Source organism: Mercenaria mercenaria, chromosome 18 (assembly GCF_021730395.1).
Source record: "Mercenaria mercenaria strain notata chromosome 18, MADL_Memer_1, whole genome shotgun sequence".
NCBI lineage: Eukaryota > Metazoa > Mollusca > Bivalvia > Venerida > Veneridae > Mercenaria > Mercenaria mercenaria.
In genome coordinates, this window is record NC_069378.1 from 48,672,982 (window position 1) to 48,698,907 (window position 25,926).

General features: G+C 33.9%; 1 protein-coding gene across 1 annotated transcript in view; it reads left to right on the forward strand.

The window, feature by feature from the left end:
- Positions 1–2,856: 2,856 nt before the first annotated feature.
- Positions 2,857–25,926, forward strand: part of LOC128550572 (uncharacterized) — a 100,709-nt gene continuing 77,639 nt past the window's right edge. Inside the window, exon 1 of the mRNA XM_053529828.1 lies at positions 2,857–3,251. Within this exon, the coding sequence (XP_053385803.1) occupies positions 2,974–3,251 (278 nt within the window). The 5' untranslated portion in view covers positions 2,857–2,973. The remainder of the gene's footprint in view (positions 3,252–25,926) is intronic.

Consider the following 25,926-nt stretch of genomic DNA (forward strand, 5'->3'; position numbering starts at 1 on the left):
GTCAGTCCCATCTGCGAGGAAATATTCCACCTTTTAGTCTTGTAGGTGAAAGATTATTATTTCAGGTAAGGAAGGGTGCATGGTTGGAACAATATATAAACTGTAAGCCAGCCAGATGGTAGGTAACATGGAGAACATTCATATCAACTATAATTGAGCCGTGCCATGAGAAAACCAACAAAATGGCTTTGCGACCAGCATGGATCCAGACCAGTCTGCGCATCCGCCCATTCTGGTCAGGATCCATGCTGTTCGCTTTCAAAGTCTATAGCAATTAGAGAAACCGTTAATTAGCGAACAGCATGAATCCTGACCAGACTGCGCGGATGCGCAGGCTGGTCTGGATCCATGCTGGCCGCAAAGCCACTCTGTTGGTTTTCACATGGCGCGGCTCGATTGTATCCCGCTTAAGCTAAGGGGCGTTGCACATATCTTACATCAAACAGAGTCTGGTATTAGGTTGCTTGGTTTTGTTCTATGTTATTTCCTCACATAACAGAATTCTACATAGTAAGGGAGGAAGGATTTGAAGTAAGCAAAACCTGAACCAACCACACATGGAGGGCACAATTAAAGAAAAAAAAACAACATTCAAATCTTATACAATTGAAGTCTAAATGCATTTACTGTTAAAATGTATTTTCTTAAATATAGCAGCCGCTGTATTAGTACCTGAGGGAGTAAGTATGTATATGTATGTCAGAAGGCAAAACAAAAATCTGAGCCGCACCATGCGAAAACGAACATAGTGCATTTGCGATCAGCACTGATCCAGACCAGTCTGCGCATCCGTGCAGTCTGGTCAGGATCCATACTGCTCGCTTTCAAATCCTAACCGTTAGCGAACATTATGGATACTGACCAGACAGCGCAGATGCATAGACTGGTCTTGCAAATGCACTTTGTTGGTTTTATCATGGGGCGGCTCAAGTAAAGATTGCAAAGATTTAAATGTTTATAAGTCATGTCATTACGTTAGGTGCAGTGTGTCATGCTATATTAAAAACATTGAAATAGTTTTTTTGTTCTTTTTTCTGACCGAATTGTGTTTTAGTTTGGCAATTAGTTTCGGTAAGTCGTTCGTGCGTTTAAATTACTAAAAAGAGATGAGATAAACGTCTTTCTTTCCAGCTGCAAAACTATTTTAATACTATATCGATTACCGGATCAAGCTTGAATTACCATACTGTTTTACAATGACCTTCGGTAATGTTTATGATGTATTCAAAAATTAGGGGAAATATACAAGGTTAAATGTAAACAAAAATGTTTGCGAACTCAGTTTGAACAGTGAAGAATTAATTCTGTTGTATATTGAAACTTACATTATTTGTTTGAAACTAAACAATGAGCGAGTTCTGCATCAAAGCCAACGACATTATTCAAATATAAAAATAAGTTGGTCTCACCAAATTGAAAGGCATTTATTGGATCCAAAAGTTTTGCGTAGCGAGCAAAGAGAAATGAAATCTATTTTCTTATTTTGGCTCATATCTAACTCAAACATTCAAAGTGCAAAAATTGACTCTTACTAAACTCTTACAATTCATTCAACGAACAAATAAAATACAAGAAAACTATGACAGACGAGAAAAAATATGTATTAAGATAGTGCATATATGTATATTTAAAAGATAGGATTATATGGCTATAAATAATATCAAAACAATATTTGATATACAAAAATGTACTGTAAAAAGCATAAAAGGATATAGATCTATGTCTTGAAAATTTAAAGTAAAACATTTAGTGAAAGATAAATTCTTCGTGTATGTTCATGTACAGACATTCAATTAAAACCCAAAGACTTTTATGGCACTGTCAATGACTTTAGTCCAATTTAAGGATTAAAATGGCGATTAATATGCATTTTTCAAAGCAGAACCTTCGAAAAATGAATACTCAAGTCGATGTAAAGACATCTTGCTTAAATTATAATACTCCATCAATTTTCATATACTATACAAGAGAAAAGTTGTATATATACTGCCTCAAATTGTTATCGAAATAATGTAAAGAAAAATAATTGCATACATTTTGCCCTTTATATTAACCCTTACCATGCTGGACACTATTGGTTCTGCCTTTGCGACCAGTGTAGATCATGATCAACCAGCACATCCGTGCAGTCTGATTATAATCTTCACTATTCACTATTCAGACAATATCTTTTTGGTAAGCACACCTTTTAACAATTAATGGTACTGTCCAAATTGAAAGATGGACTAGTTCATTATTAAAATTTTAAGCATGTTAAGGGGATATCCGAATTTCAACGATAGAACTCCTACATGGAGTGCCGTCTTAATATTTATCCACTAATTTGTGTTTTCCTTAAGTCAAATACCTTTTTAGGGAACAATGGAGCCGAAATATGAAAATGTTCCCAACCAGTACGACAAATAAGACAATTTGTCAGATCACATAATCTATTTTGTAGATAAATTATGAGTTCAATTTGAAGATACATTGTATATCTTTTTATAACTTATTAGCATCCAAATATAATGATTATTTTTGTATGTATTTTAAATTTTTATATCATTAATCAATTAAAAATAGCACAATCATCTTTAACGGAAAAGTAAACAGAAATTACAACAAATGAAATCAGTATACGGTTCATTTGATTATACCTGATACTGGTCGCACCTATAGATGTGCTTCCACTTTACCCCAAACTAACGAAGAAGTTTATTAGCCCCTTTTGTATATTTATTCTGAGCAAGAAAATTTACGCAGTTATCTTCTTGAAAGAAAAAAACAGCAGATATCATGAGCCCAAAATATAAAATATTAAATTTCAAAATAGTGCGTTTTACAAGTTTTATGTTTATACTTCCGGATACACTTAAATGTAAAAATCAATAAAGCTACACCTTGGATACAAGACTGAACTAATTCGTGTTTGAACGAACATATGATATCGTTCTCATTCAGTCCTTACGCGTTAAGCAAAGGCGTAACGACAATATGTCGGGCGAAGGCGAAATTGTCAGTGAATCTGTTCCTTCCGAGGATTTAGTGCCGGGTAATGGAAACGACAAATCATTACAACAAATTATTACTGGTGTAGTGGAAAATTTAATGACAGAAAAATTTGCGGACTTTAAGAACGAAATAAATGATAGTGTGCAGGCAACAATAAATAAGTCACTGGCAGAGTTTCGCGCTCAGGATACGCCAGCGAGACAAGAAAGCGTATTACACTCACGTGAGGAAAACGTACATCCAAAGACAGATGTTGCGGGGTAAGACAAAATAGCTTTTACATGTTTCTTTTTAGTGCAATCCCAAATGAATATGGACTCCTATTAGAATTTTGACAACTATTTTACCGCGATCCGCTATTAAACTATACGATGATCATCGGGACGACACGACGCCAACATTAAATTGCAACATCATTATGTACACGAAATATTGTGTCAAGTGCTACTTAAAGAAATTTCTTATTTCTTTTAATCCGTAAATAGGACTTGATAACGAGTATTTTCTCTAACAATTAGTTGGTCCCCTTTATCAATTTTATACACGTTGCACTGTCATTTTCGAGTGACCTTTCTTTAAGCGACTTAAGGACATGATACAGATTATTATTTGTGAATATTCTCATTTCGAGGGCGGCATTGTCGCTGATCATCACGAATATTTAGCAATCTACAGCAGTGTTTCGCGTGATACTAGGATCAGATTACCCAACTGCCCATGAAATACCCAAATATCATTATTTATAGTATTACTAGAAATAAAATGCAAAGGAAATCGAATTCTAGATGTGAATATACACATCCAAAACACAAATTGTTCTGACATGTACCTTGTATATCAATATACAAAGTAAATTGCTTGCTTTAATTTTCACCTCTTCTAATCTGTTAAAACTACTGCATACAGTTTGATACTATTATAGATTGTTGGCTCAAATAATTTGTTACTAATCATTCTTGAAAAATATGTCCCTGGCCATGCTTATCTGGCTCATTATTTTTGTCGGAGGGATACAACGGCTTTAAAAGAAGCGTATCTGTTTAAATGTGTTGAAAAGTTGTATAAAATTTTAGTCTTAATGTATATACATTTTAACGGGTTTTCTGATTGATGAGTACTTTTTACTAGTTTTATAGCTGTTTGCTCAACCTATAATTTGCTTGCATTGATATTACTAAATAATTTCTTGAGAGACTGAAATTACAGTATTATTTTTATTATTTGACCTGGTCAGATTTTCTATAATGGCCTCTGACAGTTAAGTAGGAATTACCCGTACATTTTAGGCAAACAATAATTTATCTCAAAAATCAATGAAAAGTGAGTACGCTGAAAGTGGTTAGTGGTACCAACTTATTGATATAAAATTTATGCAATATATTCATATAAATAACAAAATTATTGTGCAAAAGGTAGTAAACCGCTGCAACGCTTTTGAAGTAATACTGAAAATTTACATGATTCTTCGTTCATGTTTTTCCACTTTTCCACGCACTGTACATACTTTACAGTGTCATATATACATGCATATTTTTATAAGCATTTAAAACAGGGTTGTGCAAAGAGCTATAAAAATAAATAGATCGGCAACTTGAAAGGCATATAGAGCAAATCTCGCCAACATCCCGTGACAACTGAATGAGATCTCGTTGTAAGCGTCTGTTAATCACGATGGATCAAGTCGGCAAACGCTTTTAAATTAGGTTACTTTCGGATCGATTGTTTATAATGATAATGGTGCTTTTTTAATGTTATTAGTATTTTCTACACGGGGAAGGAATGAATTTATGATTTATGATTGGAAGTCTAATTAATCAACAGTTTTCGTTTGAAAAAAAGGACTCGGTTCGGTTTATTACGCGCCGGGCATACCGCCAATTTTATACTTCAGTAAGCGCCTGTTGATTTGATCACGATTGATCAAGTCGGCAAACGCTTTGAAATAAGATAACGCTCTAACACGAGATGACACGGGATTATCCCCAGTTGCCATTCCGTGTATTTTTAGTTCTTTGGGTTGTGGTACAATCCTTTTTTCTTTTTATCCATTATATGTTATTGTACCGATCTTTTTTAGTATAATTGCAAATTCTTAAAGGCAAAGAAAATCTCCTATATAAGTGACCCCCCCCCCCCCCCCACTTCAAATACCAGACTTTTTAATCCCCAATATACAAGATCCTGTCTGGTCCAGTCTGATAAGGATTCATAAAACCCCTGTAGACTTGATATGTAGCCTAATTATTGTCAGAGAATCATAAATTTTATTGCCTACAGGTAAATTGGTTATTTCCTGTGTTTTGCATTTTATTAATTGAAATGCTGTTGTTTTTTTTTTTAGTCTTTTTTCAGCATGTACACAAAATTATTTTAATTGATAAGATACTAATTTTGATTGCTCAGTCATGTTGAGTAATGTCCTCTGGCCAATTAAATTATAACTCTTATAGCAAAGCATTTCTCACTATAAAATAATTATTCAAAACTTAATAAGAGAAATTACAAGTTTGTTTATTCAATGATTATGATCTTTTTATCAAAAGTAACAAAATAAAAACAAACAAAAAAAAAAAAGACAATTGCTGGATTTTATTAGAAATTAAAGAAGCGTTCAGTTGTATTTTTAATAGATAAAGAAGGTATATAGACAGAAGGATGTTATATATTAAAAATGCTTAATTCCTCTTGTGTTGTCTAAATAATGTTAACTTTCTTTTATGTATAATAAAATCCAGCAATAAGATATATCATTGTTCAAAATACACAATAATGTATTACTTCTAAAAGCTATGTGCCTGAATGCATTTTTATATTTTTAATAATAAAAAACAGCAATAATGAGATGTAATTGTTAAAAAACTTACTTTATTAAAAATATGATTGTTGTATCTTATCACTTTGTTTATTTAGCCCTAATTCAATCAAGCTTTCTAAACTCGTTATAAAGGTGAGAACTGATTTGCTATAAAGGTGAGAAATATCACCTGCAATTTATTTACTGCACAGTAGCTATACAGTAGCTTATTATGATAAACAGAAGCAAGTCTACCAATGGTCCTGACTTGTGTATTGGCCCTTATCGCCAATACGCAGACCTTATCATCTCCATAGGCCACATACCAGGCATACCAGAATCAGTGTATTTAACCTGTAACTGTCGTAAGAAAATGGATACTTTAAAAAATGGATAGTATGTAAATAATGGTATATGATTTAGTGCAAAGATACAACATTGACTAGACTATGGTATATGTTGTTTTTAAACGCGTTTTACTCTGCTTTTACCAGGTTACGTAGTATTTGATCTGAGATTATCCACTACGGAAATTGTTATAGATGTTATCAAGGCAAACTGAAAATAAAACATCTAAATCTTATTTTTATAATGTTTTATCTATGATTTGACTTAATATCTAAGTATTTTAGCACAGTTCAAGTAACTATTTGACCACTTAACTTGGTAGGGAAAGCTCAGATCTACGAATCGTGTGCCCACTAAGTTTAATCCGTGCACGAGGCGTATGCTCTGATAAAAATACACTGTGTTCTCCATCTCTGTTACATGTAGGGAAGTTGGTATTTACTTACGGAGAACATGTTTGTACTGGTTCAGAATCCAGGATCATACTGGTTATGTTAACTGCACGTGTATATAATTGAAATACTATTAAAACACGACGTTTAACCCCACCAAAACGTAACAAAAAAAAAACTCAACAATAAACTAAGCTTCGAACTTGACCTTTTCTTTCATAAAGAAGACACACCCTGACCAGATTTCATGTAAATGAGATAAAATGTGGTTGTTTGATTGTTTAAAGTATTTCATGGTTTGACCAAGAGACAGATGTTTCTGTATTCTTTTAACGTGGCTCTTTTAATGCGGCTCAGCGTGATGAACATTCGTACACTGTCCGTTGTTGGAACAAGTTTACTACCTTTTTATGCCATACGTTCGTGCTTTTACCAGGCCAGGAGACGGAGCCAGTCCAGGAGACAATTAAGTTAAAAACGTATATGAATGGAATATAAATTTATCATTGTCGTACCTGTCAGTGGTTAAGCAGTCGTGTTTAAAATCATATTGATTACATCTTTTTCGGTTAGGCGGATTTCATACAACACTGTCAGAGGTTTATAACAAACTTTCATGTTCGAACAAGAAGATATACGACGACACATTTTGACCGAATTATACACAACCAATACATAAAATTATCGCTCGCCTTTGTTTGCGGCCTTGTGCAATTTGCGGCCTAGTGCAATTGACATGCGTTTATATTTGTACAGCTGCTTCCTGGAATCCCATGCTATTTAAAGCAAATCATGTTCGTGCAAATAGCTAGTACAGGGTTGAAGGACAGCGTGGATCAACAACCAGTTGGTAGATTCGGTAAACATATCTTACTTACTTCGAGGTTTAAAGAAAATTCAGCGTTTATACTTGTATAGCCACTCCCTGTTATGCATAACGTATTTTACCTACATTGAGGTTTAAAGCAAAAATGACGCTCATCTTGTTATTTTATCAATTCTGGTCTTTGACATGATGAATACATCATTTTTGTATAATAGTATTTTTGGGGGAAAGTGCGCTATTATCTCTACCGAACAGACTCGAGATAACTTTTTATTGGGATTTAAAACCCTATGTTTTCCTACGAACATCATTTCTTGCTTTTGCGAGAACCTACGCCGGACAGTAAATCTTCAATAAGACAACTAAATGGAATTTTTCAACCAAAGCCAGGTTTGGCCACAGCGGCAGATGACAAGTAATTTGAAGTAAAACACCCGATCTTGAGACAAAATCTTGAAATGACACAGAGGGAAAAAAATATTAAAAAAATTATGGTTTGTAAAGGACGACAATTTCAACTTCTGTAAGAACATGGGATCTGTCTTGAGCCAAATATTTTTGTTTGCTTTGTCTGAAAGACAAAATAACACTTTTTAGAACTTGAAGGATAAGATTTTATTTCTAGAGTGAACCAAAGACATTGCATGCTATTACTTTTTGGTTATACGTTTGTAATTAAAATTCTAATAGGCATGATCAAGATATACATTCTATATTGAGTAGGCTGTTTGAGTACATGGAATTGATTGTCTTGTACTTCTTTCATTCAATGCTCGTAGAAAAAAAACAGTTTGATCATTAGTTTCACCACTATCAGTTAAAACTATGCCAATAAAATATAATGTAATGCGTACATAAATAGTAATGATCCTCTCATAAAATAAATGAGCCAACCATAAATGGATTTTCAGTACCTGGACAAATTAGGGGGCTCGGAGTCTGTTGAATTCAATATATTCTGGGAACTATTCCAGGTTAAACGGAGACAAAGTTTTTCTTAATACAATTTTATGAACAATTATTTCATTTCGTGTATTACAACAGTGTATAAGTATCTAGTCAATCAGCGAGTTCTACATCAAAGCTCATGAGCCAGTCTTAAGTCATGCTTGAAGTACAAAATAATTAGGTCACACCAAATTGAAAATATATTTGCGATTTCATTCTAATGGCATAAACACGAATTTGAAATGTTAGGTTGACTGCAATATTACATCTCTTTCATGTCTGCATTTACAAGTACATTCGACACTTTTAATCGATTTCCAAATACTAAAACCCTTTTATGAAATGGCCTTCGATTTATATTAGGCGAATATTCTATTTGCAAACGGGTAGAAAATATCCAGATAATTCTTTCACCTTTGTCTCTTTACTATTAATGTATTTGTTTGACAGGTTCTGTGCTTGCTCATACTCGCTACGGTTATACATTAAAATTTCAAACTTCACTAAATCATAGAAGGAAAGAGTTGTTTTGCAAATGACGATCTGTCAACCATTGCATATGGCGGATTAATAGGAAAAATGATTAAATCAGAGAAAAACTTACTTATTTATCGATTTCATGGCTCAAATGTTATTGCAAGTATATAAAAATGTACAGTTATACAGTTCTAGATTTAAGGTATGCTATTCAAAATTTTGAACCATAAAGAAGTGTGAATGCTTCTTGGAGTCCTTTCCCGAAGTCTAAGGCACATGTCAAAATAACGATTGGTAAGAAGCTAATAATAAATAGTGTTATAGCATTAAAAATGCTTTATTTATATGATATGTTTCTGCTCATATTAAGCCTTAAAATTGCAAGTCTTAAAATAGAAGACAGTATGACTTCTACACTGGAAAAAGTAGGTTAAAATTACGATTAGTGTGAGTATTCAATAGGCTATTTACTTTTCTAAAAGGTCAAACATAGCTATGGGAAGTAATTATAAATATTATTAAATTAAATCCAATGAATGATAAAGCTAAATAAAAGTTAGCAGATAAAGTAGTGATGTGCAATAGCCCACGAAGGACCTTGTACAGTCCACCCTGTAATTTTGTTTATATAGCTGTAATATACCTTTATTATTAGAATGATTTTCATGAAGTTCAAGGTGGAAATTATAAGATCAGTTAAGTAATAAATTCCATGAAACTGCAATTTTGAAATCTCTTAATTAGTATTTTAAATAACTCTTAACGTCGATAAATATCGGGTAAAATAGAACAACAACCGTTCGTCCTTTTATTGCAAAATTTGAAGGTCGTTTTGCCACTCATTTACTTACATGGGATATTGCAGTGTCGGATCAAACTTCGTTCACTCCTCAATTTGTAAAAACTCCGAAGGTCGCCCAATATAAGGAATCTTTAAATCAAACGCTTAATGTAATGGCGGAGAGAAAATAATGCGGACTTAAAAACGGTAACCAAGGATTGAGAACAGACTACAATTCGTGATATGCACTCACGATGTGTCGTTGAATCAAAGAACGCAAGGGCAGTTTACCTGCCAAAAGACACGATATAACTTTATATACTTTGCCCTTTTGTTTCATGTATTTTGTTTTATTCAAGAGAGAGAGAGACACAGAGAGAGAGAGAGAGAGAGAGAGAGAGAGAGAGAGACAGACAGACAGACACACAGACAGACACACAGAGAGGGGTGGATCACAAACGAAGTTTGGGCATAAAACCTGGTCACGTTTCCAAACAGTCTTCAGAGTCTTTAAATTTCAGTCAAAAAATAAATACTTTTATGTACTTGTACAAATAATACATGTATTTGCATGGCACATAATTCATCTTATACTTGACTGAATTTATGTGCAGTTTTGTAAAAGATTGCAGCTTAATTTACGCTGCACGTTTTTGAACGGATAATAAAACACTGTATATAGTTTATTAAATGATCGTCAAAAGAGATTATCATTTATCATTTTGTTTGATTGTTGCAATTGGTATTGGTCAATTACCTCTTTATAAGTTTGGTCCTGTTTATTTTAAGATCATTTAATAATGTCGTTCGAAACAATTCTAAAACCCATTTACTTACTGCACTACAATAATGTGTGTGACTTAATAATAGTAGGCTCAGTTTGATCGATTTATTCTCTTTGAAGCAAACATAATTACCGAAAAGAGCAAAAAGGCTTGTGGTCCGATATAGGTGCGTGAACCCTAAATGACAACTTGTAACTGAATAGCTCTTCAGAACAAAGTGTACCTTGGTGTTTTTGTCTTTTCTAGACGTTCATGCATAACAAAGCGAAAAAAAACTACAACCAATGAAATCAGTATTCCGTTCATTTAACCCTTACCCTGGGCTAAATTTCTAAAATGGATTGGTCTATCATTTAATTTGGACTGTACCATTAATAATTTGAAGGGTTGTTCACTGACAATTTACTAAATAGCGAACAGTAAAGACCATGATCATTCTGCACGGATGTGCAGTCTGGTCTTGGTCTGCACAGGTTGCAAAGGCAGAATCACTTACTTGCTGCTAGCGTGCTAAATATTAATCATACTGGTTACAGCTATGGATTTGTTGCCGTTTTACCTCAAACTGACTTAAGATATACAAGGAAGTAAATAAACATTATTAGCTTTTTGGCATATTCACTTAACGCAATTACCTTCTTGAAAGAAATCACAGTTTATATCCCGAGCCCGAAATATTCATTATAAAACTTCATAATAGTGCGTTTTACACGTGTTATTATTGTTCTTTGCAAAATCAGTAAAGCTACAAAGGATAAAATGGCATTGAATATAAGACTAAACAAGTTCGTTTTCGTTTCGACACTTGTATAAACGAACATAATATCGTTCTCATTCAGTCCTGACGTGATAAGCAAAGGGCTAGCGACAAAATTTCGCCCTTATGTACACGAACTATTGTGTCGAATGCTACTTTAAGGAGTTTCCGTAAAAAAAGTATTTGATAACGATAGCTTTCTCAAACAATTTGTTTGTTCCCTTTACCAATTTTATACTTTTCGAGTACACTTTATTTAGCGACTTCGTGGCTAACAACCTTATTTGCGCCGTTGTTTAGAATTCGCGAAAAGCGAATGTTTGTGTTAAAGTACATGATACAAAATATTTTCTTCTTTTTCGTTCGCAACTACACTGTTAGACCAGTAGCGTCGATGAAACTAGTGGTTTGTCGCAGATCCTCAATGCCTTCATACAGATTCTGGTGATGGAGGTACCTCTTGGCAAAGTCGCAGCTCGCTCCTGGTCATGCCTTTTACATCTCTGAAGTATACCGTCCGCAGTCTGATCTTCCTCACAACATGGACAAGCTGGAGATGGGACCAGTCTGTATTTGTGCACTGAGCGAAGCCCGACCAGCATCCCTTTTTCTGACCGATCAAGGAGATAAAAAGCATCTTCCTCTATAATTAGTCTCGTTAGTGATTCCAGTGATGATGGTGACTTTATACAGATTATTATTTACGAATATTCTAAGTTCGCGAGTGGCATTTTCGCTGATCATCACGAATATTTAGCAATCTACAGCAGTGTTTCGCGAGATACTGAGGTCCAATTACCCAACCGACCATGAAATACCCAAATATCATTACTTACAGTAATACTAGAAATAAATTGTAATGGAAATCAAACTCTAGATGTGAATATACACATTCCAAAACACAAATTATTCTGACATGTACCTATATCAATATACAAAGTACATTGCTTTACTTTTTACCCTAAATCTATTTTAAAACTACTGCATATTGTTTGTTGTTATAATAGATAGTTTGCTCAAATAATATGCTACCAATCATTTTTTAAAAATATGTCCCTGGTCACGCTTATCTGACTCACTTTTTCCGGACGAATGTAGCGGCTTTAAAAAAAATAGTATTTGTTATAATGTATTGAAAATTTGTATAAAATTTAAGTCTTATATACGTTTCAACGGTTTTATCATAAATGTCATTGGGTATATTTTAAAAGTCTTTAAAGATGTTCTCTCAACCTATAATGTGCTTGATGCTTCTAAATAATTTCTTGAGAGACTGAAATTACAGTTATGTTTTTATTCTATGACCCGGTTTGATTTTCTATAATGGATCAATTAGTCTCTGTCAGTTTAATAGAACTTACTTACATTTTAGGCAAAAACTATTCTCAAAAATCAATGAAAAGTGAGTACTCTGAAAGTGGTTAGTGGTACAAACTTTTTGACATAAGTGTTGGCAACACATTCGTATAAATAGCAAAATTATTGTGCAGAAGGTAGTACACCGCTGCAACGTTTTTGAAATAATGAAGCAAATTTACATTCTTCTTGCATTTTAATTTACAACATCTATATTTGTTTCACTCACTTTATCGTTTTCCATTGCCATATATACATGAATATCTTTCTATCAGCATTTAAAACAGGGTTGTGGTGCAATCCTTTACTGTTGTTTTTTTATCCATTAAATGTTATCGTACCGATCTTGGTTAGTATAATTACCAGTTGTTAAACTGTATCTGTCTTAAGATAATTGATACTTTAAGGTACATATTGGTTATGTTAACTGCACGTACATATAACTGAAATACTGTTGAAACACGGCGTTCAATCCCACCAAAACGAAACAAAAGAAAACAATAAAACGAGCTTCGAACTTTACCTGTTTTCATAAAGAAGACACACCCTGACAAGATTTCATGAAAATGAGGTAAAATGTGGTTGGTAGATTGTTTGAAGTATTTCATGATTTGACCAAGAGATAGAGTTTTTCTGCATTCTTTTAATGTGGCTCTTTTAATACGGCTCAGCATGATGAACATTCGTATACTATCCACGGCCGGAACAAGTTTACTACCTTTTTATGCCATACTTTCGTACTTTAAACAGGCCAGGAGATAATTAAGCTTAAAGCGTATATAAATGGAACATAAATTTATCATTGTCGTACCTGTTAGGCTTTAATCAAATATAAATCCAACATATCCATGATAGTACATTTTATTCGTGAATTAAGTTATGTGCAAGGTTTTTGTTATTATCCCCCGCCGATGAAATCGGGAGGGGGGTATTGAAATGGCGTTGTCAGTCCGTCAGTCCGTCCGTCCGTCCGTCCGCAGCCATTTCTCAGTAACTACTTGGTAGAATTTCATGAAACTTGAAATAAACATGAACCAACATACTGAGATGATGCCCGTCAAGTTTTTTTTTTTTGATTGGTCTATTTCCCTCAGAGTTATTGCCCTTGATTTAATAAAAAATGTCCATCTGCAGCCATTTCTCAGTAACTAACAGGTAGAATTTCATCAAATCTGAAATAGACATGAACCAAGATACTGCGCTGATGCCCATCAAGTTTTTTTTTTTTTGATAGGTCAATTTCCCTCAGAGTTATTGCCCTTGATTTAATGAAAAATGTCCGTCTGTAGCCATTTCTCAGTAACTAGCAGGTAGAATTTCATCAAACTTGAAATAGACATGAACCAAGATACTGCGACGATGCCCTTCAAGTTTTTTTTTCGATTGGTCAATTTTCCATATAGTTATTGCCCTTTAATTGTTTAAAAATCCACAGATCTGTACATAACAAACCAACCAATTGGAAGAATTTCATTAAACTTCTTTCATTCTTTTCCATGAACATTTATTATAAACATGTGATGTTGTGTACCTACACCTGGTCACCACCTTACCTTGGTCACCCCCCTCCCCCTCCCCCCCCCCCCCCCCAATTTTTTTTTTTTTTTTTTTTCATTTTTCGTTTTCTATCAATATTTATAATCAACATGTAAACTGTTGTATCCTCACCCCAGCCCACACCCCCACCCAAACAAACCATTCATTTTCTTTTAATTTGATTTTGACTAATGAAATTATTTGCTACTTGGTAACATTCTTAACTTTTTCCTGGATATATTTTTTTGCCGTTCCTCAACTCTGACCCTTTCGGCGGGGGATTCCAATTCATCGAATTTGCTTGTTTGACTCTTTGTTTTGATCTTAATATTACAGAGTTCAGAAAATTTCATTGTCAGTGATTAAATATTCATGCTTAAAATCATATTGAATACATCTTCTCCGGATAGGCAGACTTCATACAACACAACAAGAAGTTTCATACTTTATGAAAATTAATAAAGAAAAGATATTAGGGATTAGAACGAATACAGAAATCAATATTCGAAAATTCGGTTAGTCATATTCGAATATATTCAAATATTCGACTTGTTTTACGTGGAAAATTTTAAATTATTATTACCCGTCCGCTTAACTCACTAGGTAAAGCGTCTGTCTACGGATCGCGGGGTAGTGAGTTCGATCCTCGGGCTAGGCGTATGTTCTCCGTGACTATTTGATAAACGACATTGTGCCTGAAATCATTAGTCCTCCGCCTCTGATTCATGTGGGGAAGTTGGCCTTTTTTATGCGGAGAACAGGTTTGTACAGAATCCAGGAACACTGGTTAGATTTACTGCCCGCCGTTACATGACTGAAATACTGTTGAAAAACGGCGTTAAACCCAAAACAAAAAAAAGCAAAAAAACAAAAATAAATGAATAAATTATTATTAAGTGATTGGCATTTTCGCAATATATTCCGTTGTTTAAAACGTGAATCATCGTACGCAACAAGGCCTAAAAATGTTTGTTTCGGGTAACCCGACCCTATCTAGTCAAACCCTAGCGTTTTATTTCACGATTCTGTCAGTATAATCATGAATATATTTAACTATTCAGTGTTTAAGCTTCAAAAGGATAAAAAAAAAGTCAAATTGATTATAATATAGACCGCTGCAACTTTATCTGATTATAGCAGGACGTCCAATTTAAGCACGCGTTGCGCTGTTGTATTACCGCCGCCATTTTGAAAATTTTCAATCGGATGTAAAAACCCGATTAACTCAGCCAAGGCAGATTTAAACCTCCATCAACATGATTTTATGCCTCATTCATATATTATTTCTTGATTTTATTATAAACTACTTCAAATTCTATTTCAAATACGGCCGATTGCCCGGGCGCTGAAGATGAAAACCGATTCTGCTGACGGTCTGAAATGTCGTACAAAATACTGTAAAAAGATCGCGAATATCTACAAGTTTGGTATTGTTTTCGAAAAAAAACTTCTAAAATTTGTTAGATAAAACAGGCGCCAATAAAAATGAACTAAAGATAAAAAGGCATCACATTTACGCCATTTGCAAACTGTTAATCCGTAACGATGACCCCTGTCAATTATGCATCGCAGTTTTCTTGTTAATTGGACAATTTTTGACATGGATCACATTTACAACTGTTGCAAACTGTTAATCCGATACGGTAGTCCCCGCAAATTATGTATTGCAATATTCTTGTTAATTGGACATCTTTTGATACACGATAAACAAACACGACAGGAGAAACGGTTTTACTCTGCAGAATAAGCATGCTTATATTGCCCAAAATAAACGAAACTTATTTTGAAAAAAGATATATACACTAATTTAAGAATATTCGAATTTGTTTTTCGTATTCGAATATTCGGCCAATTTTCGAATATTCTAATATTTGTTCCCATCCCTATAATTATACAATACATTTAGTGTTTATGTACTTCACAGCTCACTTTACATTATTGTCCCTTATTCAAAACTCTGATATACGACGACACATTTTGACCGAATTATATATAACAATCAATTTATAAATTTATCGCTCGTCTTTATTTTCGGCCTTGTACAATTATAATGCATTTATATTTGTACAGCCGCTTCCTGGAATTCCATGCTATTTTGTAATCTATATTTAAAACAAATCACCTTCGTGCAAAAAGCTAGTACATGTTTCAGGGCTGAAGGACAGTGTGGATCAATAACCAATTAGTAGACATAGTTCAACGAATCTAACTTCCTTTGAGGTTTAAAGAAAATTCTGTTCTACGTTTATACTTGTATAGCCACTTCCTGGAATTTCACGCTATTTTGTTATCTATATTTAGACAAAATTATTATTCATCTTCGTGCAAATAACTAGAACATGTTCCAGGGTTGAAGGACAGTTTGGATCAATAACCAATTGGAAGGTTATGCAAAACGTATTTTACCTACATTGAGGTTTAAAGAAAATGCCGTTAATCTTGTTGTTTTTATCAATTCTGGTCTTTTGAAATGATGGATCATTGTTATCTGTATAATAGTACAGTTTGGGAAAGTGCGCTTTTATCACTCCTGAACAGTCTCAATTAATCTGATCTTTTCGTGGTAGGTTTTTCTGTCTGGCTTTTCCGGACACAAATGCCGAACCGTAAATCTTCATTAAAACAGCTAAATGACGAGATTCTTCAACCAAAGCGAGATTTCGGGCCCAGAGCGGTAAATGAAAAGTAATATAAAGTAAGACACCAAGCCATGAAGACCATATTCAAAGACAAATGACACAAAGTGTTTTTTTAAAATGATGGTTTGTAAAGGACGACCAAATCAACCTATGTGAAAAGCTAGGATCTGTCTGGGGTCAGTTATTCTTGTTTGCTTTTTCTAAAAGAATAACAGAATAACTGTTTTTAGAACTTGAAGGGTAGCACTTTATTTCCAGAGTGAACCAAAGACATTGCATGCTATTACTTTTTTTGTTATAGGTTTGTAATTAAAAATCTAATAGGCATGATCAAGATATACATTCTATATTGAGTAGGCTGCTTGAGTACATGGAATTGATTGTCTTGTACCTCTTCCATTCAATGCTCGTAGAAAAAGCAGTTTGATCATTAGTTTCACCACTTTCAGTTAAAACTATGCTAATAAAATATAATGTAATGCGTACACAATTTTATATAATGAAACAGTAATGATACTCTCATAAAATAAATGAGCCAACCACAAATAGATGTTAAGTACCATGACAAATTAGGGGGTCGGAGGCATGTAGAACACATTTGGCGCATTTTGATGTTTATTTGGAGCTCCTGTTATTATCAATGTGTTAATTAACGCTTGTGAAAATAGTACTCTGGCTTAATAGGTAAACATGTTTTATATAATTGCGCCTATATTTTTCAACAATAATGGGAACGTCATAAAATGCATCTGCATAAATCTATCTGGACCAAATGCAAGGTACCAGCAGCTTTTTCTGAGACAAGTTAAACAGTTGATGGAAAAAGGAAAATGATGAGAAGCAAAGTCTTTTTGCATAATTCTCACATCAATTCAGTCATTCGTATTTCAAGTCTTGTACAATTAAGCCATTTATATTATCAGACAGTTAGTCTGTCGTCCGGTCTACCCACGACTTCAACTTATAACAAATATTATAATACCACGTATTGCGAGTAAAGCGAGAAGAACAATATTTTTAAAATGAGCTGAGGTCTCAGTTTTAGGCTATCAGAAATATATCCTAGCAGACTTTAAGCGGGAGGCATTTGGAGCCCCTTCACCCATCCTCCAATGCCACTCCGAATCAGCTACTGTATATATAGTATTGTATATATATGTTATAAAAAGAGTATTACATAATAGCATAAACTAAATTTAAAAAAATGTTTACGACCGTTTACGTGGTGGGGGTGCGTACTCTGGGTTCCGTTTTCTGGAGGCTTTGTTTTTGGAACATGGCATTCCCTGTTTGATATATGTCCTTGTTTTGTTTTTTGTTTTTGTTTTTTTTTTACATATAATTTTCTGGACTTTGTTATAATTCAAATAGAGACCAGGAACCGTTTTCTTATTGGAAGGCAAATGATACCCTGATATTTACATTAGTTGTCTGTAGAATGAACGAGCTGTTAAGTTTAAAGAAAAAAGAATATGATCTTAATTGTCTACTAAACGGTTTCTTTCGCACAGCTGTCTACACGCGAGACATGGTAGCAATTAGGAAATGTTTACCTTGTATATGGTTTGATACCGAAAATTCATTTTCGGAAACACAATAAATACTAACAAGGCCAATATCAACGGATGATAGCAAAAACACAAGGAGCCGTCCGTGTGTTAAAACGAAAAAAAGGACGAGACAAATGTCTTTCATCCCCACTCAATTTATTATTTTATCCAATACCGAATCAGGCTTGAACTACTATACTACACTTTAATACAATAAACTACGGAATCCTGTTAGTGCCATGTGAAATATCGTCCGTCGTCCCTCAAAGGCGACATCGCGACAATGCGATACATTGCGCGGCAATGCGATACGACGCGCGAAAATGCAATATGACATTTGTCAAAATGTCGCAAAGTCGTGCGTCGAGTTGGCAATTTTGGAACGATATTACTTTTGATGTCGCGTCGCATTGTCGTCCGTCGTACGCATTGTCGCGCGTCGTATCGCATTGTCGCGCATTGAAATAAAAAATAATAAGGTCACACCAAATTGAAAATATATTTGCGATTTAATTCAAATGGCATAAACACAAACTAAGTTATGGTAAATGTAATATCACATATCTTTCATGTTCGCATTTACAAGTGCATTTGACACTTTTTATCGATTCCCAAATACCAAAACATTTTTTTAAATGACCTTCGATTTATATTAGCTGAATATTCTATTTACAAACGGGTAGAAAATATCAAGATCATTCTTTCACCTTTTGTCTCTTTTCTATTAACGTATTTCGTTGACAAGTTTTGTTTCCAAGTTTCCAAGTTTATACTCGCCCAAACTTGCTACGATTAATGATTAATGCATTAAGAATTAGCTCCATATTTTATTAATGTCATAGAATTTCCAACATCACTAAATCATAGAAGGAAAATGTTGTTTTGCAAATGATTTCTGTCAACCATTGCATATGGCGAAATAAAAGGAACAATTATTAAATCAGCGAAAAACTTACTTATTATCAATTTTAGGGCTCAAATGTTATTGCAACTACATCAAAATGTACAAGTAGTATAGTTCTAGCTCTAAGGTATGGCATGTACAACTTTGAACCATCAATAAGTGTGACTGCTTCCTGGAGTCCTTTCCCGGATGCTAAGGCATATGACAAAATAACAATTATCAAGTAGCTTAATCAACATGTATTATTGCATGAAAAAGCTTTCTTTATATGATCTGTTTTCATAAAACATATCTTGATATTGCAAGTGTTTAAGGTAGTACTGCTTGTTTGATAAACCGGAAGTAATGGCGTAGCGTCATTTATCCGGATAACGTAGAATAAAGCCTGGAATGAAAATCATTTTATAAATTTATGAAAACTTGTGAATAAATTTATTAAAATGACACTGTAACTATATTTCTAATGAGGAAATATGATATTAAAAATATGACACGTTAATTATTTCAAAAGAACATCTCAAAATTAGCGTGAAATATTGTGTTCACTTTAATCATGGTCAAATATCTGAAAGATAACCACGTGAACCTATACATTTTATTTCAACACGTTATAAGCCATATGTTTATTTACTACTGTGAGACGTTTCATTGTTATGCAATAGCTAAGAAAGGACACTGAACATTCCACCCTGTAATTTTGTTGTATAGCTGTATTATGCTTTCATTATTAGAATGATTTCCATCACGTTCATGGGATGGGAACAGTTAATATCAGTTAAGTATTAAATTCCATGAAACTGTAATTTTTAAAATATAAATAGATAAATTTTCATAATTGGTCATTCAAATAAATCATAAGGTCGATAAATATCGGGTAAAATAGAACAATAACTGTCGGTCCCTTCTTGCTAAAAGACAGATTAATGATATGAACGTCGTTTTACCACTCATTTACTTACATGTGATATTGTAGTCTTGGACCAAACTTCGTTTATTCCTCAATTTGAAAAACGGAAGAAGTGGAAACTCTGAAGTTCGCCCAAAACAAGGAATCTTTTAATTAAACAGAACAGACTACAATCAGTAATATGCATTCACGATGTGTCAGTGAATCAAGGAACGCGATCTGTTTCATGTATTTTGTTGTATTCAAGAGAGAGAGAGAGAGGGGGGAGGGAGAGAGAGAGAGAGAGAGAGAGAGAGAGAGAGAGAGGAGCACGTAAGCAGTCTGGGCATCTAGCCTGATCATGTTTTAAACAGTCGTTAGAGTCTTTAAATTTCAGTCAAAAAATAAATATTTTTATGTACTTTTACAAATAATACATGTATATGCATGGCACATGTGTTATACTTGATGTTATTGATTTGCATAATTTTTAGAAGATTGCTGCTAAAGTTAATCTGCATGTTCTGATCATAATCATGACCAAGTTCGAGGGGCCAATGTGCTTTTAACTACTAGATATTCAGTTTAGAACATTGACTGAAGATGAGCTTTCCAGTATGTACTTTGAGAATCGCAGGAAATACAATTTATAACATTCAGATATAATGTTTTCATTTAAAACCGCGTTAACTACTTTTAATACAGTACTAGCAACACTGGCTGAAGATGGAGATTATAAGTCAAGTCTACATATGTTTCATTACGATATCAGAGTTTAATTGCATACCTATCACTATCTTAGCCACAGAACATGTTCTGTCTTGTTAATACGTGCGTAGGTCTGAGGTAAACAAAACGCCCTCTACACATATGCTGTGAACATCTACCCAATATGCTTTGTGTCAAACCTTTTCTACTAGACTGTCTCTGATTGCAAAATGTTGACGACATTGATGCCTCTTCATACCGGCGATAATATCTTGTATTTCCTTTTCGTTGATAACCTATCAGGAGCTAGGTATAAGTCTTTTTTATTATTTTGATTTGACCTTGCTACGATTTTTTATTAATTTTCAATATCATATGCATGTAGTTCAAATACGGCAAAATGGCAGGAGGTAGCCCTTTTTACAAAACTAACATTCATACGCGGGATTATAAGAAATGAAAAGACGGATAGGCCAATTTACGATCCAATTAGGGTTAAGTAAGAGCAAAAGACCCCAGACAGTCTTTATGTGAATTCGCATTAGAAATTATCCAGAATCAAAGTGTCTCTGCCTACCCAGTTAGTTTTAATGTTATATGTTCGGCAAAAAGAAACATTGTGTTTGTATAAAATAACTATACATAATATTCGTAAAAAAATTACTAGGTAAATAGAAATGTAAATGCAGTAAAGTATTTTGACTTCAGTAATACTTATTTACATTGAAAAAGCAGTAGTATTTGATATTATACTAAATATATGTATTGAATTTACTGTGACCACTTTAACATACTTCATATATATCAGAAATGGATGGCATCCTCACATGAAATACATTTCTTAGTCCAAAGAACTGCGTGGCAGGTAGTTCGAAGCATTCGACCTGAAATGCTTGGCTCAAATTAAAGAACATTAGCTTGAAATTAAAATAATTTGAAGACAAACGTGTAGATGCTTGTATTCATTCATTTTTGATATCCAATGAATAAATACCTGAAAGGAAAATTGATGTATGCGAGAAATAAGTACAATAAATGATGAAGGCAAGTTTTGGGTTGTTATCACCCGCCGAAGGCGTAGGGATATAGTTTGGCGTCGTCCATCTGGGACCATATCTAGTAAAGGGTTTGGAGTATTTGAATAAAACTTCATATACATGTTAATGCAGCCTGTCAAGTGTCAGTCCCAGTGCCCAAGTATTTTGCTTCATAACTTGTAACGTATGAAACTTAAATTGAATTAGATCACCATTATGTAGAGACCGTACCATAGCTCTTCGCATACTTTGATTTTTCAAACTAAAGTGATTTTTACAAGTGCACCGGTTACGATAAAAATGTAAACAACGGACTCTGTCTATGAAACTTTGAAATGAATGAATGACAGTCGATCTTAGTCATAATACTGATTGACAGTGAATGCTAATGACTCCATGTGTTGCAGAAAGGTATTTAGTTTGTAACTGTAATTTCCCATTAACTGAAATTCTCTCAAAACTGGTAAAATAATTATTTATATTTGGACAAATCTTATCGTCTTTGCCGTTCGGCAGCTGCAAAAAGGGTAAATATAAAATATTCAGTGTAAGTAATATTTCACTGGTACTGCCAGTTAGTAAGTTCATACTCTGAACAACACGTCAGAGAAATTTGGGCAGATTTGACCAATTATTACGTTGGCAGCATTAGATTATATTTTTTCTTTACACAAAAAATGCCGTTAGGTAACAAAGCGAATACGCCGATAATCCGGAGTTCACCGATTATTGTTCCAGTTCACGCAATGTAATCCAGCAATTAAACTGCATAGCTATTAGCTACTGCTGTTATAGGGAAGTGGTAGAGTGTCTGCCCTTGGTGTGAGAGGTCCTGGGTTCGAGTCCCAGTTAGAGCTTAACTATTTAGATTCTGCTAAAGCATAGTTTTTCTGTTAATAGACTGTTCCAGATGTTCTAAATTTTTAGCACACAATATCATGGATCAGTATTTAGCAATCCAGATCAAAGTTGAATGTTAAATCAAATGCACCCAATTAGAAAATATTGACTATATTATGTCCCTTTGATGTTTATGCTCTCCATGTTCAAGAAGAGTTACATGTCCTTGATCACAAAATTTTCGTTATCATGAAAATATTAAATGCTCATAACTCCGCACTTCTGGTTAAAATATTGTCTATATTTCTGTTTTTGAGAAATATATGGACATTTGTCTTCATTTCAAAGCTTTTTAACTTCAAACCTATGATTTGAAAAACTTAGGTACTATCTCTACATTATGTGGTAGTGCATTCGTAATTCCGACAGGATCTATATAGTTACTTAGAGTAATTGCTCTTTAATTGTTTAATATCAATGAACGTCTTTTATTGTTTTCAATGAACATTTTTTATCAACATGTGAAGTTGTGTACCAACACCCGGTCACCCCTACACCCAGGTTACACTCCCCCCTCTGCCCCCACCCCCTCCCCAAACCACATCACCCAACCCACATTAACTTTCACCTTTTCCTTTTTTTGGAAATCTTTTACCTTCCATGAATATTTATCAACATGCAAAATGCAAATTTGTATCCTCTCCCAACCTCGCTCCTCCACCCAGTAACCCCAACACCCCGATCATGCACTCTGCCCATCCCCTTATTTTCCTTTTTTAAATTTTCCATCAATACATAACATGATAAGTTTTGTACTCTCACCAAGTCACCTTAAGCCTCCACCAAGAAAAATATGCATTCCTTTTTTTTAAATTTAAAACCTTCCATGAATATTTATCAACACGTGAAGTTGTAATCCTGACCCCCCCCCCCCCCCCCCCCCAGCCCCGCCATTCCGCCACCGCCCATATTCCAGATTTCTTACTTGATTGTGCTCGCTTAAGGACTTCTGTTATTGTTTATTTTGTAGTTCAAATGTAATGAAATTCTTTGCTTTTTATTGACATCCTAAACCTTTTTTGCCAGATAAATATCTTGGACATTCTACAACACAAGACCATTCGGTCGGGGATAAAATTCGTCGAATTTACTTTTTAACAAGCAGGGCTCCGCCATATCATTTTGGGACTTTAGACATTGAGATAGTTGTTGTAAATTCTTTAGAATGAAATTTGCTTATCTTAAGTTATTGTTTCTTGCGTAAATACATTTATGAGAAGGAGGTCATGTGTTTATAAAGTATTTAGGGTTTTCAGTTTTGTAAACATCTGAAACAAACTAGTAAGAAATACACCAGGTTTAAAGTAGCCTATCTATTGGTGTTTGACATATATATTGCTATTAATAAACTATTTTCGAACACATTTTATTGAGAAATCATTTCATTTTGTGTGTAAAAACAATATTTCTTTGAAAAGTTCCGTTGTTCGTTGATTAACGCACACATGAAAACAAGACAAAATAATCAAATTATTTGAAAAGACAGATGCTGTGTTATCAGAAAAGTTATTTTGATCCCGTCGATCGGTAAGTGGGTTAGAATCTTGGTCAGGATGTCAGAATGAAATAAAGCGAGATACTCAACAACAAGCGAGGTCTTAATCATAGTGAATAGGACAGTCTTCAGTCAAAGTTTGAAAGTGAAAAAAGAGCATATTTGCATCAACCTCTAGCACATTTTACGAAATAAAACATTCCCTGAATTGTTGGCCTGAATTCTTCATTTGAAGTGACTATTTATTTTCAGTGTAAGTCACACATATGTTCTATAAAGAAATCAAATGTGTAAGTGAACTTTGATTATTTTACAGTGATAATCACTTTGACATTTTTTCTAAGGGCATTACTTGCTAACATTCATATAATGTCATGCAGCTTTTTACTGATTTATAGCCTGTTCTTAGCCTTTATGGGTCAGAAAAGGATACTTATTTATGAGAGGCTTTTTTGTTTCAAGAATAAAACACTTTTCAAATCAAACTTTCAATCAATGAAATTTTAAACCAAAATTAGGTCTAAACCAAGGGTGTGTTGCAAAATAATTTGTCATTAATAAAGTTAACTTTTGAAACTGATCAATTTGCTTTTTTCTATAATGACAAAATACATGTGCAGTTAATGTTGTGTCACATCTTTTGGCTTTGATGTTAAACCAAGCAAAGAATTTTCAGAAAATAGGAATAATGAATTTTTAGCCTTGAACCCCGATTGCCTCAATAATAGTTTTATAGAATTGCCTTACCAATTGATATATTTCTATTCAAATACTTTCTTCATTTCTAATGTAAGCTTTATAAACATATTAATGTAGTCTTTGTGTCATAACATTGTGTCATTACACAACACTGGATTCATGCCATATGAACATATGAATTACGGAGTATTTAGCAATGTTAGCAAAAATTTAAAAAGTTAATCGAATACAATTACAATATGAAGTACATTAAATTCAACGATGTACCTGCTAAAAGAATGAATGCAATAAATTGTATATATTTCAGAATAAACTGTTGACCACGATCATCAAAAAATGTAAGCAAATTAGATAAAAAGCTGTTTTAAAGTATAATCATGGTTGAACAATATGAAATAGTTTGTAACTATCTACTATAAAATTGTAACACAAGTGAACAAATTAAGGACTTGATACCGATAAAAATATTTCGGAAATAAATAAATTTTGATATTATGCATATAAATTTCAAAACTATAACGTCCACATTTTTCTAGAATTGGCACAATACATGTATACAGTTTGTATAGAATTACTTTGATTTAACCAAAAGGGACTCTTAAGATAAGATTTAAATATGTTTTTTTGTATACTAATTTGTAGATATAATCTGAAAAGGAGATCCCTCGGAAGCACCGAGAACAATGCAAGCAGTGAAAATTGCAGACTCGGTTTGATTGAGTCTGTTCATGAGCAGTAATGGACAATGCAACACTGCCCACGCCCCCTCGGGGCGACTTTTTACGGCCGCCACACAGCAGTTAACACCCGCTGTTGTGAAGTATATATAATCTGTAAAGGAGATCCCTCGGAAGCACCGAGAACAATGCAAACAGTGAAAATTGCAGACTCGGTTTGATTGAGTCTGTTCATGAGCAGTAATGGACAATGCAACACTGCCCACGCCCCCTAGCACCGGCTTAAGCAGTATTCAATCTTCAAATCTAAATGAGTTGAAATCAATAATCCCGAAGGACCAGAAAATATAACAACACTGAGATGAAGTCGGGACGACTTTTTATGGCCGCCACACAGCACTTAACACCCGCTGTTGTGAAGTAAATATAATCTGAAAAGG